General features: G+C 48.1%; 1 protein-coding gene across 1 annotated transcript; it reads left to right on the forward strand.

Moving 5' to 3' along the window:
- The first annotated feature begins 2,134 nt into the window (after positions 1–2,134).
- IRS4 (insulin receptor substrate 4) lies at positions 2,135–16,292 on the forward strand. Its single transcript, XM_032392731.1, has 2 exons — positions 2,135–5,897; positions 16,226–16,292. Exons 1-2 carry the CDS (start codon positions 2,135–2,137, stop codon positions 16,228–16,230), a joined length of 3,768 nt encoding a protein of 1,255 aa, XP_032248622.1. The 3' UTR covers positions 16,231–16,292.
- Positions 16,293–16,494: the final 202 nt, after the last annotated feature.

Consider the following 16,494-nt stretch of genomic DNA (forward strand, 5'->3'; position numbering starts at 1 on the left):
CTCATTGTGCTTCTGAGAGCCCCTTTCAGAAACCACCGCTGTTCGGAGCACCTGTGAATATGCTGTGCTTATAAGCCGGCGGCAGCAGAGGGAATGTTAATGTTTCTAATATTTTGGAGACAACCACAGCCAATTTCTTTTTTCCCCAAGTGGGAGCGTCAAAAAGGAGCCCTTCACCCAAATCTGTTTATTCTGCTCCTAAGAGAGAACAAATTCTTAAAAGGGCAGGGATGGGGTTTATTTTTATGATGTATACACTGCTTCCTTTACTGTTAGATTTTATAAATAATATCCTTTGCAGCATCCACCCTAGGGCAAAGGTGAACCGACATTCCATTCTTTCAGAGAGAAATATCATTTGTCTCCCCCAAATCCCTCTTTGCGCTTGTGGTCACTCCTTTGACATTTTAATGTAATACTGACCCATCTCCACACTTAGGAAGCTGAAATCCTAGTAAAAGACAAACTGAGAAAGAGACAGAGAGAGAGAGAGAGACAGAAGGGGGGAGAGAGAGGGAAGAGAGAGACTTAAAGAGGTTGCACTTACACTCCAGCAGTTTTTCCAGAAACAAGGGAGGCAGTAGTTCTTATTTTTGTGATGTCAAATTGTAGACTGAAATTCAGCAAAAATCTTTTCTTGACGCGAGGGATGTGAACTCTATTCTAGGATATGTATTCGGTGTGATCCTTTGTTCTGGGTACAAGCTTTTCTGTTTCTAAAGTTTTTCGGTCTCGCTCAAGGAAAGGGAAACAATATTATTTTGAGATTCCCTTAAAGGCGCTTTTCGAAACATCTCTCACGGGAAAATACCACGACAGCTCATCTCTGGCGTATTTCAGTAAGCACCGAGTCCGAGTTTTTTCAACATGGCTGTATACTTTGCAGGCCCCCAAATTCGTGCTCTCAGAGACATCACTAATCAAATAGCCAGAAACCGCATCTTTAGCCAACCTGCGTTTCGTGGACTAGAAATGCGCTCTGATTAGAGAGCGTGTTCATTTTAAAGGCATAGCTGTGATTCGGGTGCCTGAGAGTCGCGGGCTTTTGTCAGGGCTGGAGCGGGCTCGGGAGTGCCTGCAGCGCGGTGGGAGGCAGGTCTGAGGGCCCCGGTCGTTAACACGTTTCCAGGGGGCTGCCCACACTTTCTCCCCGAGACGCCGAGCTCGCGGCGCGCGGCGGGAGCCAGGGGACCTGCCTGTGACAGGAATAGAGGATTTCTGGGAGGGACAGGGAGGAAAAAAAAAAAAGAGAGGGCGCCCGCCGCCGGCCCCCGGGTCACCGCGGCTCAGGGATCCGCACGAGTTTTAGCACTACCATTAACAGCTACTTGCAGAGGGTTGTTTACCGCCCGCGTGCGCGACAGCCACTCGGCGGAGCCCACTCCGGGACCCAAGCCCCGCCCCCCTCGCCCCTCGGCTCCCCTCCTGCCCCCCAAACTAATTAATTCAAGGCTGCCTCCCTGCCAGGCACTCCCATTGGCTCCCTTCCCGTCCAATGAGAACCCGGGAGCAGTTTCACCTGGCTCCCGTTCCCTAAATAAACAAACAAACTGTCCCGCGGCGGTGCTAGCTCTCCACCCCGGCGCCGCCCGGGACGGGCTGCGCTCCGCCCCCGCTGCCACCTCTCGCCCCCTCCAGCCAATGGAGCCCGGGCTGTGGCGCCCCCACCCGGCCCCGATCGCGGGCCGCGCTCCCCTCCGCCCCTCCCCGCCTCCTCCTCCCGCCCCCTCGTGCCTTCGTGGACTCCTCGGTAGGACCAGCGTGGCCGGGCAGCCCCGCCTCCTCCCGTCGGTCCTCCCGAGGCCCACAGGCCCGGAGCTTCACGGAGCGTCTAGGCCGGGGAGGCGGCGGCCCCGCCTCTCGGGCCCGCCGCCCCCTCCCCTGCACACCTTGGCTGGCGGCGGCTCGCGCCCCTCCACCGCGCCGGTAGCTGGAGCCGCAGCGGCCGCCGCGTGAGGCAGCGGTCACGTGTTGTTTTGCCCGCCGCCGCGCGCTTTGAGTGGAGTGGGCGGGGGCGGGGCCGAGGCGGGAGGGGGCTGGGGCGGGCGGACAGGGGTAGACGGCCTCTTCCCCCAGCCCTCCCTTCCCCGAGCCCCCCCCCCCCTCGCTCACCTTAAAACCATCGTGCATCACCATGGCGAGTGGCTCCTTCGCTCGCGACCAAGCGACAAGGAGACTGAGAGCTGCAGCAGCGGCAACGGCGGCGGCTCTAGCTGCGGTGGCGACCACCCCACTTCTTTCCTCGGGCCCCCCGACCGCACTCATTGGGACCGGGTCGTCTTGTCCGGGAGCCATGTGGCTCTCCACGGCCACGGGCTCCCGGTCAGACTCGGAGTCCGATGAGGAGGACCTCCCCGTCGGGGACGAAGTCTGCAAACGCGGCTACCTGCGGAAGCAGAAGCACGGGCACCGGCGCTACTTCGTGCTCAAACTCGCGACCGCCGACGCCCCGGCTCGGCTAGAATACTACGAAAACGCCAGGAAGTTCCGGCACAGTGTCCGCGCCGCGGCCGCTGCGGCGGCGGCGGCGGCGTCCGGCGCCGCGGTCCCCGCGCTCATCCCGCCGCGGCGCGTGATCAGCCTGTACCAGTGCTTCTCCGTGAGCCAGCGAGCCGACGCGAGGTACCGACACCTCATCGCCCTCTTCACGCAGGACGAGTACTTCGCGATGGTGGCCGAGAACGAGTCGGAGCAGGAGAGCTGGTACTTGCTGCTCAGCCGCCTCATCCTCGAGAGCAAGCGCCGCCGCTGCGGCACGCCCGGCGCGTCGCCGGATGGGGAGCCGGCCGCGCGGGGGGCTGCAGCGGCGGCGGAGCCACCCTTCTACAAGGATGTGTGGCAGGTAATAGTCAAACCCAGGGGGCTGGGGCACAGAAAAGAGCTGAGCGGCGTGTTCCGGCTCTGTCTTACCGACGAGGAGGTGGTGTTTGTGAGGCTGAATACCGAGGTGGCCAGCGTGGTCGTCCAGCTCCTGAGCATCCGTCGCTGCGGCCACTCGGAGCAGTATTTCTTCTTGGAAGTCGGTAGGTCCACCGTCATCGGTCCCGGCGAGCTGTGGATGCAGGTCGATGACTGTGTGGTGGCCCAAAACATGCACGAGCTGTTCTTGGAGAAGATGAGAGCCCTGTGTGCAGACGAATACCGAGCCCGCTGCCGCACCTACAGCATCAGCGTCGGCGCCCACCTGTTAACCCTGCTGTCCGCTAGGAGGCACCTGGACACGCTGCCGCGCGAGCCCGGCGGCTGGCTGAGAAGGTCCCGCTTTGAGCAGTTTTACCACCTCAGGGCCATCGGTGACGGCGAGGACGAGATGCTCCTCACCAGGCGCTGCCTAACACCCAGCGAACCCGTGTCCCCCTCCAGGCAAGGAAGACTGCACCTGCCCAGAGCGCGCAGGTCCCGGAGAGCGATTTCAGTGCCCGGCAGCTGTTTTCGCCGCCTCCCCCCCAGCCCGGTGCGTGTCCCGCCTGCCGCAGAAGTCCCGAACGACAGAGCTTCTGGCTCCGGCAGCTCTGGGGAAGAAGGCAGCCCTCGGGGCCCAGAGGGTCAGGAAGGAAACGGAGGTGACTACATGCCCATGAACAGATGGGGCTCGGGAAATGGCCGGGGTTCCGGAGGTGGCCAGGGCTCCAGTGGCCAAGGCTCCAGTAGCCAGGGTTCGGGAGGAAACCAGTGCTCGGGCGGGGGGCAGGGCTCCGGAGGAGGCTGCCAGGGCTCCAGCGGTGGCCAGGGCTCGGGGGGCCAGGGGGCAGGAGGAAACCAGCGTGCAGGCGATGGCCAGGGCACTGCAGGTGGGCACGGCTCGGGCGGTGGCCAGGGAGCCCGCGGCGGCGGACACGGCTCAGGCGATGGGCGGGGAGCCGGAGATGGCCAGGGCTCAGGCGGGGGCAAGAACCCCGGAGGGGGCAAAGGCTCAGGAAGTGGGAAGACCTCCGAGGACAATGGTGAGCGCGGAAAATCTCTGAAGAAAAGGTCCTACTTTGGCAAATTAACTCAAAGCAAGCAGCACATGCCGCCTCCTCCACCGCCTCCGCCCCCACCGGCTGGAGCAACTGGTGGTAAAGGGAAGTCCGGGGGAAGGTTCCGGCTCTATTTTTGTGCCGACAGAGGAGCCCCAAAAGAACGCAAAGAGGCCAAGGAGGTCAAAGACTTAGAGACCCCAGAAGGTGCAGCGCGGGGTCCCCACAGAGCCAGAGCTTTTGACGAAGATGAGGATGACCCATACGTGCCAATGAGGCCCGGGGTGGCGGCCCCTCTCCCAAGCTCCAGTGATTACATGCCAATGGCTCCCCAAAACTTCTCTGATTCAAAACGCCACTCTCGGTCACCTTTTGAAGATTCAAGAGGGTACATGATGATGTTTCCCAGAGTGAGCCCACCACCTGCCCCAAGTCCCCCCAAAGAGCCGGATCCTGAAAAGGAGGAGGAGTCAAAGGACAATGACAGTGAGAGTGACTATATGTTTATGGCTCCTGGAGCCGGTGCAATTCCAAAAAACCCCCCAAATCCTCAGGGTGGCTCTTCCTCTAAAAGTTGGAGCTCCTACCTATCCCTGCCGAATCCTTTTCGGGGCTCCCCGTTGGGACAGAGTGACCACAGTGAGTATGTACCAATGTTACCTGGAAAATTCCCCGGGAAGGGCCTAGACAAGGAAGCCTCATCGAACGGGGGCCCCAAAGATGCCCTTTCAAAGCCTTCAGTCGAGGGGTCATTCTCGAAGCGTGGAGATGGGGGGTCACCCTCAAAGCCTTCAGATGATGGGCCCCCCAAGAACAAGGCTAAGAGACCTAACCGCCTCTCTTTTATCACAAAAGGAAATAAAATCAAGCCAAAATCACAAAAGCCCACACGTGAACAGAGAGGAGCTGACAGGTCTCGTGACTACGTCAACATTGACTTCACTAAGAGAGCGAGCAATGTGCCAGCCCCCTTTATCCACGGACTGCCAGGTTCGTGGGGCATCATTGCTGGCCTCAGACCGACAGCCTTTTCTAACTATGTGAATGTGGACTTCGGACTGCCATTTCCAAACCCAGCACACAGGCTCTCGAATCTTTTAAGAGCCATTCCAGGTGCCAACCCCCTCTTTCTGGAAGGTGCTAGGTGGCCCCTTGCGCCTCTTCCTCCCAGCGCTACAGGTGGCAGTGCGAATGAGGAAGAGGGCGACTACATTGAAGTGATTTTCAATCCAGCAATGCCACCGGCCGTGCCTTTTGGTGACAGTGCCATTCGCTATGATGCTGAAACAGGTCGCATCTATGTGGTCGACCCGTTTTCCGAGTGCTGTATGGACATTTCTCTCACCCCCAGCCGCTGTTCCGAGCCCCCGCCTGTAGCTCGGCTGCTGCAGGAAGAACAGCAGCTGGAGCGAAGACGCCTGCAAAGCCATCCGCAAAGTTTCTTTGGGGCCGCCAGGGCCGCGGTCTCGGCTTTCCCAACGGACAGCCTCGAGAGAGACCTCTCGGCCTCCTTTGCCTCGGCCGCCGCCGCTTCGGCAGCTGTGCCGGCCTTAGCCTTGAGCCGGGCGTTAGCCGCCGCCTCGGCCCTGGCCGTGGCCCCGGGCATCGGGGCAGCCGCGCGGGGCTTGGAGGCCGCCGCTCGGTTTGACTCCGCCTCCGTCCGCTGGTTCCAACCTGTTGCTGGCGCCGCTGCGGCCGCCGAAGCGGTCAGGGGGCCGCAAAACGTTGCCGGTGGCTCGAGCCCGAGAGCCCCCGACCCGCCGGCAGACCTAGCCGGAGGTGAGAACGGGGCCGCCGCGGCCGCCCCGCCCCCACCGCCTCGCCGCCCGGTGCCGAGTCCCCCGGAGCGAGAGGAGCCTGACGACGAAGACGACGACACCTACGTGAGAATGGACTTTGCCAGACCTGACAACAAGAAGTTCGACTCTCCCCGCAGAGGTGGGTAATTTTGGAATCCTTTTCCCGAAGTTAATGGTTATTGCTTAATGAATCGATGTCTACGGCGGTAGGAAAAAGCGAGTTAACATTCCATTAACTGGTGCCTATTTAGCACGAAGAGTAGAATTCAGTTTTCAGTATTCGTGCCATACCTTGTGATCTTTGCAAAAAACTTAAGTTTGGATCCAGTCATAAATTTCTTTATCTGGGGGGAAAAAAACCCGAACCCTATTATCATTTAAACACTGGTTCTACTTTTTAGGAGTAGCTAAAGCTTAAGGAGATAGATAGATAGATAGATAGATAGATAGATAGATAGATAATAGATAGATAGATAGATAGATAGATTAGATAGATACATGCTTTCAAACATCCTTCCCTGACACTTAATGACTTATGCAGACAGACACCATGCATCGGATCCTATCAACTTTTCAAATCAACGGGTAAAAGCGACTTTGCTACAAACACCCATATTTGGTTACAAAAATTTTAAAAAGAGCACCAAATATTAAGCAGTAATCATCCACCGTAACTTCTGGGGGAGGTACCCTTTCTCCTTCGAAAGTTACTTTTTACAAAAGCAGTCATTGTTGTGCTAGTTGGCTGTGATTTACCAAGAAGGTTAAATCTCCATTGTTAGCCTGAATGTCTGGAGGGCACAAAACAGAATCTGGAACAACAGGTGATTAAAAGAAGAGCGTGTTTGGCTCGGGAATGTGTTGTTGTGTTGATTTGTTTGGTTTTTACGCAGGATGCATTGCCAGAACCCTTGCTGGTTCCTTGCCTGTCACTAGTATTGACAGGCAAGTCACCTTCCCTGTGCCTTGTTTTCTTCATGTAACTCCCCCCAAAGAGGGAATGGTGACAACTTGATAATGGGTATGAATATAGTTTGAAAGGGTTAAAAAGCTTTGAAAACAGCTCCTTGGTGTGTCTTCTGGGAAATCCAGTAAAGCAAGATAATAAGGCGAGGCGGAAGACCTGACCCCAGGGAACAGCCTACCCTGGAACAGTGGGCAGTTTGTAAAGGGTTACTTTTCCAAAGGAAGAAATAAGGGAGAGTGGGAGCTGTCAGACTTGAAAGGGAGACTTGGAGTAAATCTACTGTGTACGGTATGCAGTGTTGTTATCAGTGCGCCTGCAGACATTCTCAGGAAATGATTTCCGAAGATGATGTCTCCATAGTCCGTGCCTTCCCTCGTCAGTAAGATTGTGCTGCTTCCCCAGTGAAGGGAAGGGGTGGACCCCAGGAGTTTTCATTCCAGTAGTCAGTTTAGTGAAGATTTTTGCTTTGCTTGCTTTGTGGAATGCTTTTGTGATTGGATCTCTGCCCACTGTGCTTGATCAGGCAGAACAAGTCGGGGACTTGATCACAACAGTCACCTAACAAGCTCCCTATTTAGTGCAGGTGTAGCCCCCTCCCCTGTCCCCCCCCCCGGTTTAGAAGACTTGCCATACAAAAACTCACATTTGCAGCATGGACACACTAAAGAGCGATCATTAAGACGACAAAAGGATGCTTTGGCTTGCCAGGGGATTCAATTCAGAGCTCCTTTAAATTTTGACACCTGCCCCCCCAGTACACACACACACAGGATCACCACTACTGCCAGAGCTATGTATTTAAAATATGTAGTTCTGTTTTCAAGAAATTGACTCACAATCAGCTTTTCAGGAACAGATCTGTTTTAGTCTGTAAAGTACATCTGAAAATTGGTCTCAAGCTACTGCTTGAACCTAACTGCTGAAGCTACCATTTGTGATATTGACGTACGCATGGCCAAAGCTGCCTGTTTGCCTGTGGTTCTTTGGAAAGGACACATTTTCCGAGACGTTTGTCTCTACTTTTCATAGTCTTTGTTTAAACAAAGATTATAATTAGTGAAATCTTGTTCCTGCAATAAACCCTGACTTCCCAAGGATTATCTAGATCCAATTATCATTATTTTAGCCTAAGTTGCTGACTTATAAATGGCTTCAGATGACTTTGTAGCTATTTGGGAGGTTTGGTGTTGTCTAAATGTGTTGCTCATTGAGGATATTCCTGGCTTTATTGAGTAACTAGAGAAAGGAGGCTGCATCTGACAGGGAGGAAGGTGCTTAGGTTAAAATAAGAGAATGAATGTAGAAGCATTTGGGGACTTGAAAGCACTTTACAAATATATTTTTATTTTGTGATTGGATTAACACCTAAGCAAAGTTTCCACAGTTTAAACTGATGATTTAGTTTCTTGCAAAAGTAATTGGTCCTGAGAGTGACTCAGGCACATAAATTGCTGAGATATAGATATAAAAGGAAAGCTATATAGAAAGAACATATTGCAGGAAATGACATTTGTTTCCATTTTAATGTAAACTGATATGGTAGGATGTTGTCTGTGAAGTGCTAAGAACAGGGCAGATAATTCTGATAGGTTTTGTGTTTTTTTACTATAAAGCTATAGAATAATTTTCACCCATTTCTGATCTCTCTTCGTATCCACATTAAATATCTGTGTATATATTTATCATATATATGTCATGTTAGAAGAGAAAAAATATGCTTTCACAAAGGAGCAAAGGCATAGTCTTTCTTGGGAGTTATGTATCTCAAAGGGTAATTTTAATTTATGGCAAGCGCTTAGGACAGTGCCTGGCACCTAGTAAGTGGTGCACAAGAATTATTACATAAACATCACCATTGTCATTGCTATTACTGTTATTATTACGTGTAGAAGCACAAAGTTCTCTGTCCTCAAATCCCACCTTTCAGTTCGTCTTTACTTTCATTTAAAATGGTTTACGTGGTTGTTCAGGGTTGGGGTCTTTATAGTTGCGATCTGCTTATAACAAGTAACGTGAAGTGTGATTATAAAGCACTTTGTTCATATGACACAAAATTAATACATAATCTCATTTACCTACAGTTACATTGCACGTAAGTACGTACTTTAAAGCCATTTGTTCAAGACAATTGGAAACACCCAGAAATATAACCTGGACTTGACTTTTTTAACACATTACATAATTTTTAAGGGGCAGAGTCTTCACATTTTAAACACATGGGCTGTAAGCAGTAGCATTTAGGAGGAGAATGTGGTTTCTTATTTGGTTTAGTCTGATTCTTGACTCATGTATGCATTTTTGCCTCTTCTCCTGCTGGGTCTGAGGTAGAATTCATAGTTTAAAGGGACTTAAGGTGGGGAGACGAACCATGAGAAACGATGGACTCTGAGCAACAAACTGAGGGTTCTAGAGGGGAGGGGGGTGGGGGGATGGGTTAGCCTGGTGATGGGTATTAAAGAGGGCACGTTCTGCATGGAGCACTGGGTGTTATGCACAGACAATGAATCATGGAACACTACATCAAAAACTAATGATGTAATGTATGGTGATTAACATAACAATAAAAAAGTTTTTTAAAAAAAGGGACTTAAGGTGAAAAATTCAGATTTTTCCATTCCAGAGATAGGAGGATAAGGGCAGCTCCAGAAGGAGTGAGAGAATTGATCAGCCAAAATTAGTCATGTTGTGATAGCACTTGGTATTGGAAAGCAAAAAAAAAAAAAAAGAAAAAAAAATCCATAGTAGCTAGTTTTTGAAATGTTTGACACTGTTATTAACATGAAGGAGGTGTAAGCTGCTTTTCAGTATGCGACTGCCAAATCCTCTTGCTATAAATTACAGGTGCTGAGAGCAAATTGCTTTTGTTGTATTGGACTTATTTATTTTAAACTACTAGAATAAAATCTCCATATAGCAGAGATTTTTCCATCACCATTGACAGGTCACTTATTTTAGGCAACATTTACCCCCACCCCTGGAAAAAAAAAAATTGGACAGTCCTTTGGAGTAGAGGTAGGTGACCTATAACAATTAAAGAGGACTTCACTCAATTAAAGTTAACTAAAGTCGTTGGCAGTCACTATGCGTTTGCATTCATCCTAAGAGTGATGCTTCCAGGGCAAAAATTTCGGCCACTAGCAAACCATCTTTAAACAAGGACTAGGACTTTAACTGAGCACAGCCAAATATCACACGTGCATAAAAACGCAAACAGGATCTCTTGCTTTCCTGTCTTCTCCCAGATCACCAAAAATGAACCCAAATACTCTAGAGTCATTGGAAGGCAGCTGTTTGGGGTAACAAACTCAGACTTCTTTAGAATGACACAAAAATCTTCATGTTGCAATAGGTGAGAGTAACCAGTACAGGGAGAACTCGATAATTGTGTGTGATTTGAAAAGCACTGTTGTTGAATTGTCAACTTGTTGCTTGAGGGAATGTTTAACAGTTGTGTACTGCTCTGTAATCTGCAAAACACATTCACATTCATTATTTTGCTGGGGGACAGTAGGTTCTGGAACTGAAGCCTGCTGTTAAGAACTTTCCCATGGCCAAAGAGGTAAGTGACAGAGCTGAAAATCAAACCCGTACATCTGATCTCGAGTCCAGCACTCCACCCAGCCCATCACACCGTCCTCTCATCGGATGTTCAATCTGTCATTTTCCTATTGATGAAAGATTATTATATAGGCAAGGGTTGGGAAAAAATTACAAGTTTTCTTGAATTTAATAGTAGCAGTTTGGGGGGGGGAAGTAATTCATTCAGGGTGTTACAGCTGTGAACCCTCTGCCAGAGCGTGGGTAATTTTCATCGCGTTAAACTGTTTGCCATGGCTCCCAGAATAAAAGAATTTGACCCGTACTGGAATTGAATGTTTTAAATCTGGTTTGGGGAGGAGTTTGCTAATCTTTACCTCCTCAACACAAATAGTGTGTGTAGCTATTTGGGTCCCAGGGAAACACTTGAAAGGAACGGAAAGTGAGATGCGGTGCCTTCCCTAAACTTCCATTAATGGTCATTTCCTTAACTGAAGTCAGATAGCTTTGGTTTTCTTAATAATCCATTGGTATTTGCCAGTTATAGCCAAAAGTCTCTTAATTTCATGTTTCCATGTGTATCAAATCTGATATTCTAATCTAAACCATCACAGTGGGCACAACAGGATAAAGTGAGACAGGTGGAAGCCAAAGGGTGGTAGAAATAGACGCTCTTCATTTGTTTAAAAAGCAAACTTGCTTTTGGCAGTCAGGCAAATAGATTTTAGAAGCCTTGAAAATGAAATCCTCGAGACATAAAAATCCTTGTTTAAAATTAAATTCATTTTCTTTAGCACCTTTTTTTTTTAATGCTTTAAGACTATGTAAAAATAGCCCAGACGTTTTATTGGTACTTATTGGAAAATAGCTTTTGTAAAATGCTTAATTAAAGCCTTCAGTATGTTTTGTCTAAGAGGTGCTGCCAGGCTCTTAGATGGTTAAGATCATTCACTGGAAAACACTGCTTGGTCCTGAGTGAGAAATGAGAGATTAAAAAGGCATCCTTTTATAATAATGAAATGAATACATTGCAACATATTCAGTTTTTACCACGACTATCAGCTTGCTAATTTTAAAGCTATTGATAACATTGCCAAGCTACTGTGCTTGCCATATGAACTTCAAATACAGGCTGTAGCAATGCTGCCTGGGTTATTGGTCGTATAGCTACAGGTCCTACATTTCCATCTCCTTTGGGAAAAAAAGAATCTTCTTCTGGAAATGTGGGCTGAATGCTGGAAAAATAGACTTTTTCAAATGTAGACACCTATCCTATTACAGGTTCGCATTCTTCTCGAGGGTACCTTATAATTTCTTTTTTTAAAAGATTTTATTTGTTTGAGAGAGCGCGCAGGAGTAGGGGGAGGGGGAGGGGCAGAAGGAAAAGCAGACTCCCCACTGAGCAGGGAGCCCATCCCAGGACCCCGGGATCATGACCTGAGCCAAAGGCAGACGCAAAACCAACTGAGCCACCCGGGCGCCTCAAGAGGGTCCCTTATAATTTTCTGGCTGATTCCTTTTAGAGTTAATGGAAAAATATGCACTTACATAGTTATTTAGTGAAATGAGGAAGTTACTCTTTCTCACTAGCTTCAGGACACCCCTTTCTTACGGGCTAGGGTTGCACTGGTTGTACTATGTGAGTCTTGCCCTCACGTGCCTTTTGTCAAATGTGTGTCCCTGATTTGGGGAAACCATATCCTGTCCTGGCCTCTCTCTGGCTGAAAGGGTGAGGACCGCTCTGGGAGTCGTGCGGGGCCCATGGAGGACTCACCCCCCCCCCCCACCAGATGTTGCTTCTTCCCACCCCACAGCCTGTTGGGACTTAGCTTGCAGGAACAACCTTCCTTGAAGGGGTCCTTGTTTTGCAGGTCCCGGGCGGCGCTGCCTGCCCCACTCTCACTTGTTGACACAGAGGCAGCTGGGCCAGTGTTTAAAGCTATTTTCATGGTTGGATTGACCACAATATGCCTGATGCTAGCCAGACCTTCTGGATTTACTGAATATCCAATTCCCCCCCGAAATGGTCGTCACTTTAGCTAGTTTTCACAATTTATATAATTTGCTTTTCTATAATCACTAATTTTCTCCTTGTAGGCCTGAACCTTAGAGAGAATATCAATGAAGTCTGTCTCGAAATTCATCTTGAAAATTATTCACATGTGTGCCCATGGGCACCCTGGAAAGTCTGACCAATACACGTGATGGTTAACTCCTGCCTTTTCTTAGTTGTGCCTCCAGCCTGCAAGGCATATCAACACTGTCCCCCCCCCCTCAGAGCCCACCCACTCCCCAGTTATGCCAGCCACTGGGCTTAGGGGGACACTCTTCCTCTTGCCATGGGTCAAAAAGATATTTCCCCGGAGTCTTAAATTGAAGCTGCAAACACATCCTCCCACAGACATGAGGTTGTAAGTGATGGTTGGGTATCGTCCAAGTAGCTCCTCTGTTCGTTCAAGAACTGCATAGGTTAATACAGGCATGTGTTAGATGAGCCTACGAACCTATCCACCATTTATTTGCAACATTGCTTCTGCGGGATAATTTATTCTGAGTTTCAACTAAACAATGAGCCTTGGAATATGCCTCTTTTGTAAATTGGAGACCGCCTATATGAGAATTCTAGTAACTTGCATTCTTTAAGTCTGCAGTAACTAGGCAGCAGAGTGAAGTGGCCCAAGTGTGTGTTGGGAGGTAGTAGAGAAGCTGACCCGGGATAAAAATCCCCAAATAGTTTGTATCCAGATAATCAAGACTGGAATGAACATGCCTACGTGGTCCAGGGCCTGCTAGTGAAGGGCAGGTGTCCCGCGATTGAAACTGTCCTTTGAGGAGATGGAGGTTTACAAGTGTCATCAATTTCCCTTAGAGATCCTTTTGACTATTCTGTAACAAACCCGTTACCCCCATGGGGAGAAGCATTTGCTCTTCTGGTCTAAGAAGGAGACAATAGTCTGGTATGATTGGTGTTGTAAAGATTAACAACAGTTAGTGCCAGTTTTCACCCTTGAGGGACAGCACTTCGATTTTTTATCAGTTCCTAGAGAATCACCCTCCTGTATGTTCACAGGACACAGAAAGGTGTGATGATCTGTTCTTATTGGGAAAAAGAGAGAGAGAGTGAGAGAGAGAACTATATATAAGCAAGAGGCAACGCCAAGCTAAATAATATAATTGTGTTATTGTACATTCATCTTTGGGGTCTCTGCTTCCATTTCTCTTCCTTTCCTTTCATTTGTTTGCCTTCGACACTTTGCTTGGTTGCCCCTGTCTGTGTGATCACCAGTTGATTGCAGGGAGAGCGTGTTGACGAGTAAGCGGAATGAGGAATGTTGAGAAGAACTTGAGAAGTAGTTTTTTGAGTTCTGGGCAAATTGGAGTTGAAAAGATAACTAAGGCAGTGAGATGGGAGGAGAGTGGGAAGAGAAAGAAAAACTGGATATATTGTTATAGTTTTGGCTCTCTCTGGGCAAGGGAACCATTGCTGCTTTGGACTTCAAACCATAATAGAGGCATGTTTATGATTCACATAAAGAGGTCTGGAATGCCCTGGAGGAATGGCTTTCTTGGCTTGCCCTACAAATTTCCAGGGATATTGAAGTCATGTGTGCTTTATTAGTGTATTAAAGATTAATGTTCAGGTTTATAGCATTATACAAATTGAAACAGAAAAGTTTACTTCATTTGTTTTCGAGAACAAAATAATACTTGCCAGGTTTTGGGGGGCAGGAGTCGGAAAATGTGTTGACCCACCGGAGTCCAATGAGTTTTTCTCCCTTACAGAGAAAAATTACTTGAAGAATACACCTCCCATTAAAAGGGGTGAAACTAACTCGTCCTTAAAAAGGTCTCTGATTAATCAGAAAGTAAGAACATCCAATAAGGTCATCATTTGTAACCTGTCAGTATCGAGTGGCAATAACACAGTGAAAACATGCCACAGTATTCAGAACATCACCGTTTACCTTTCTGGTGGTGAAATGACCTCAAAATGAACAAGAGACCCCCCCCCAAAAAAAATGAACAAGAGACGGAACTCAGATATGATTATCAGCCTTTTGATACTCATTTCGCCGTGTTTCTGGTGGAGTTTTAATCCTGAAGTGCTTTCCTTTGCCACCCAGCAAGCTTCTGAGTTCCTGCTTTCTGCTCTTCTTTGGAATGTGCTCAGGGAATGTAAACTCATTTTAATATTGGCCTAAGTAAAACAGGATTACAAAGGTAAATCTGTGGCTCAAGTTCCCATAGTGCATTTCAAAAGCAAATTAAATTATTTTGGGATTATCTTGTTTTGGATAGCATTATTCATTTCTACTAGCGTAGTTAATCGAGAGTTGACAAATATATTTTGTAATGTAAACTTGAAGTCACACCATTATTCTCTAGGTTTTAGTATGTTACCAAACATTCAGTTAGTGTTGGCATAGGTGTTACCGGAAAGCAATTGAAATATGAATCAATTTTTTAGTAGAGTCTCATTTAAACAAGAGTAAAGAAGAAAGTAAAACAACTCAAGTGGTAACAAATGCCCCTAATTTTGGGCTCAGTATAATTTTTGATGTGGTAGTCATATGAGGCTTAATCTGTATGTTTCTAGAAAAGATACGAAATATAGGTTAGTAAGAAATCCCTTTTAAAGTACATGCAGTGTACTTTATATTAAAACATGTTTTTATATTAAAACAAAGTAGCACACGAAATCAGGCGAGATGCCTTTCTAACCTTAAATTTCTGTCAAAAGTGTCTAGCTGAGAGTTTGTGCAAAAGTCAGTGATGCTCATTTTGCAGCAGATAATTGTGTTGCTCCTGTGCTCTCTCACGGTGAGCTCTCACGGACGCCTTTCATCCTGTGTAAACTTGATATATCCACAGAACGAAAAATTTCCTAAACCCACTGCTGACAGGAAAACTTAGTATCTTTACTAATCTAGGGTGTTAAAAAAAAAAAAAAAAAAAAAAAACCTCTTAATGTAGAGGAACAGCCCTATATAATGAGTTATTACTAATAGGCGCAAGTAGGTGGAAGGGGATGATGGAGATATTTGATGCTTCATCCACCTGCAAGTTTGGTACATTTTTCAAACCTCCACTGAAAGAATAAACTGCTATAATGTATACTGCTTTAATACAACATCTTGTACTTGAAGCCTACTTGGGTGAGGCTTTCCATGGATTCTTTGAGATTGGTTATAGTGAAACGTGGTACTTTGGTGGGCAGATCTTAAAGGAACACTAGCATCCCATAATCCATTTACTAACCATTTATCCCCGTCCATCCCCTCTCCAGCCCAGTGCCTTCTCCAATGTACCAGACCCCCCCTTCCTGTTGGCCCACTCCCCATTTATGCACCCTCTCAATAAGCAGAAGGCCAAGAGAGTAATGCCAGAGCTGCTTTTTATTAGACAGATGAGGATGTCAACCAAATCTCCTTTACAGGTATGACGTTGCTCTTTTAGAAGAAATTCAGTGACCAAGCCTGGAGACTCTCGCCACGGCTGTACTCAAATCCTTTGACTATGTGCCACATGATCTGGTGAGGGCATAGTCAAGCGTGTAGGAGAAGACAAAAATTCTCCTTGTCCGCCCAATGCCTGGCTCACTTGCTGGCTGCACCCACTGGGAGGAAATAGAACAGTGCACGCACAAATGAGGTTGCCGGTCACTGTCCACCGGAAATGTCAGGGTGACAGCCTGGGGGGCAAAAGGAGGAACTACCCTTGAGTTTTTGCCCGGCTTGCTCGCACTAGCGTTTGTCACAGGTGGCTGACGCAGTTAGGCATGTCCACGCCGAGCCAGTCTCCTCAGTATGGCTCTCAAAAACTACTAGTTTGATTTCCTTTTATTTTAGAGCCCGGGGAGGGGGGGGAGGTTGTTGGGCAGGGATGGGGGGAGCGGGAAAGGACTTCACACTTTAATTCTGAAAGTAACTTGTTTTGTCATCCTTTTTTTTTTTTTTTCCTAGAGTGATTACATTGTCACAAAAACACACTTTGGAAGAAAAGTGATGCTTATGGAATTTCATCTTTGTCCACTCCAGATCTGCCTAAAAGAAAGAAAATTCAGAGGCTTCTGAATAGAAAACAGCCTGAATTTCTAAAAGCTGACAAACGGATGCCGGCAGGTGAATGATCCTAACATAGATCATTCGTCCTGCTGCCTTATGGACCAAGTAATTGTGCATTAAGAAATTCGCACTGTACTTTGCTTTTATTTTCTGGTCCCCCCCTCCCC

The sequence above is a fragment of the Phoca vitulina genome, unplaced genomic scaffold, assembly GCF_004348235.1.
Source record: "Phoca vitulina isolate PV1807 unplaced genomic scaffold, GSC_HSeal_1.0 scaffold69, whole genome shotgun sequence".
NCBI classification, from domain to species: Eukaryota; Metazoa; Chordata; class Mammalia; order Carnivora; family Phocidae; genus Phoca; species Phoca vitulina.

Bases quoted from the DNA above. Each gene is read 5' to 3' on its own strand.
- IRS4 (XM_032392731.1), top strand. From the start codon at position 2,135: ATGGCGAGTGGCTCCTTCGCTCGCGACCAAGCGACAAGGAGACTGAGA.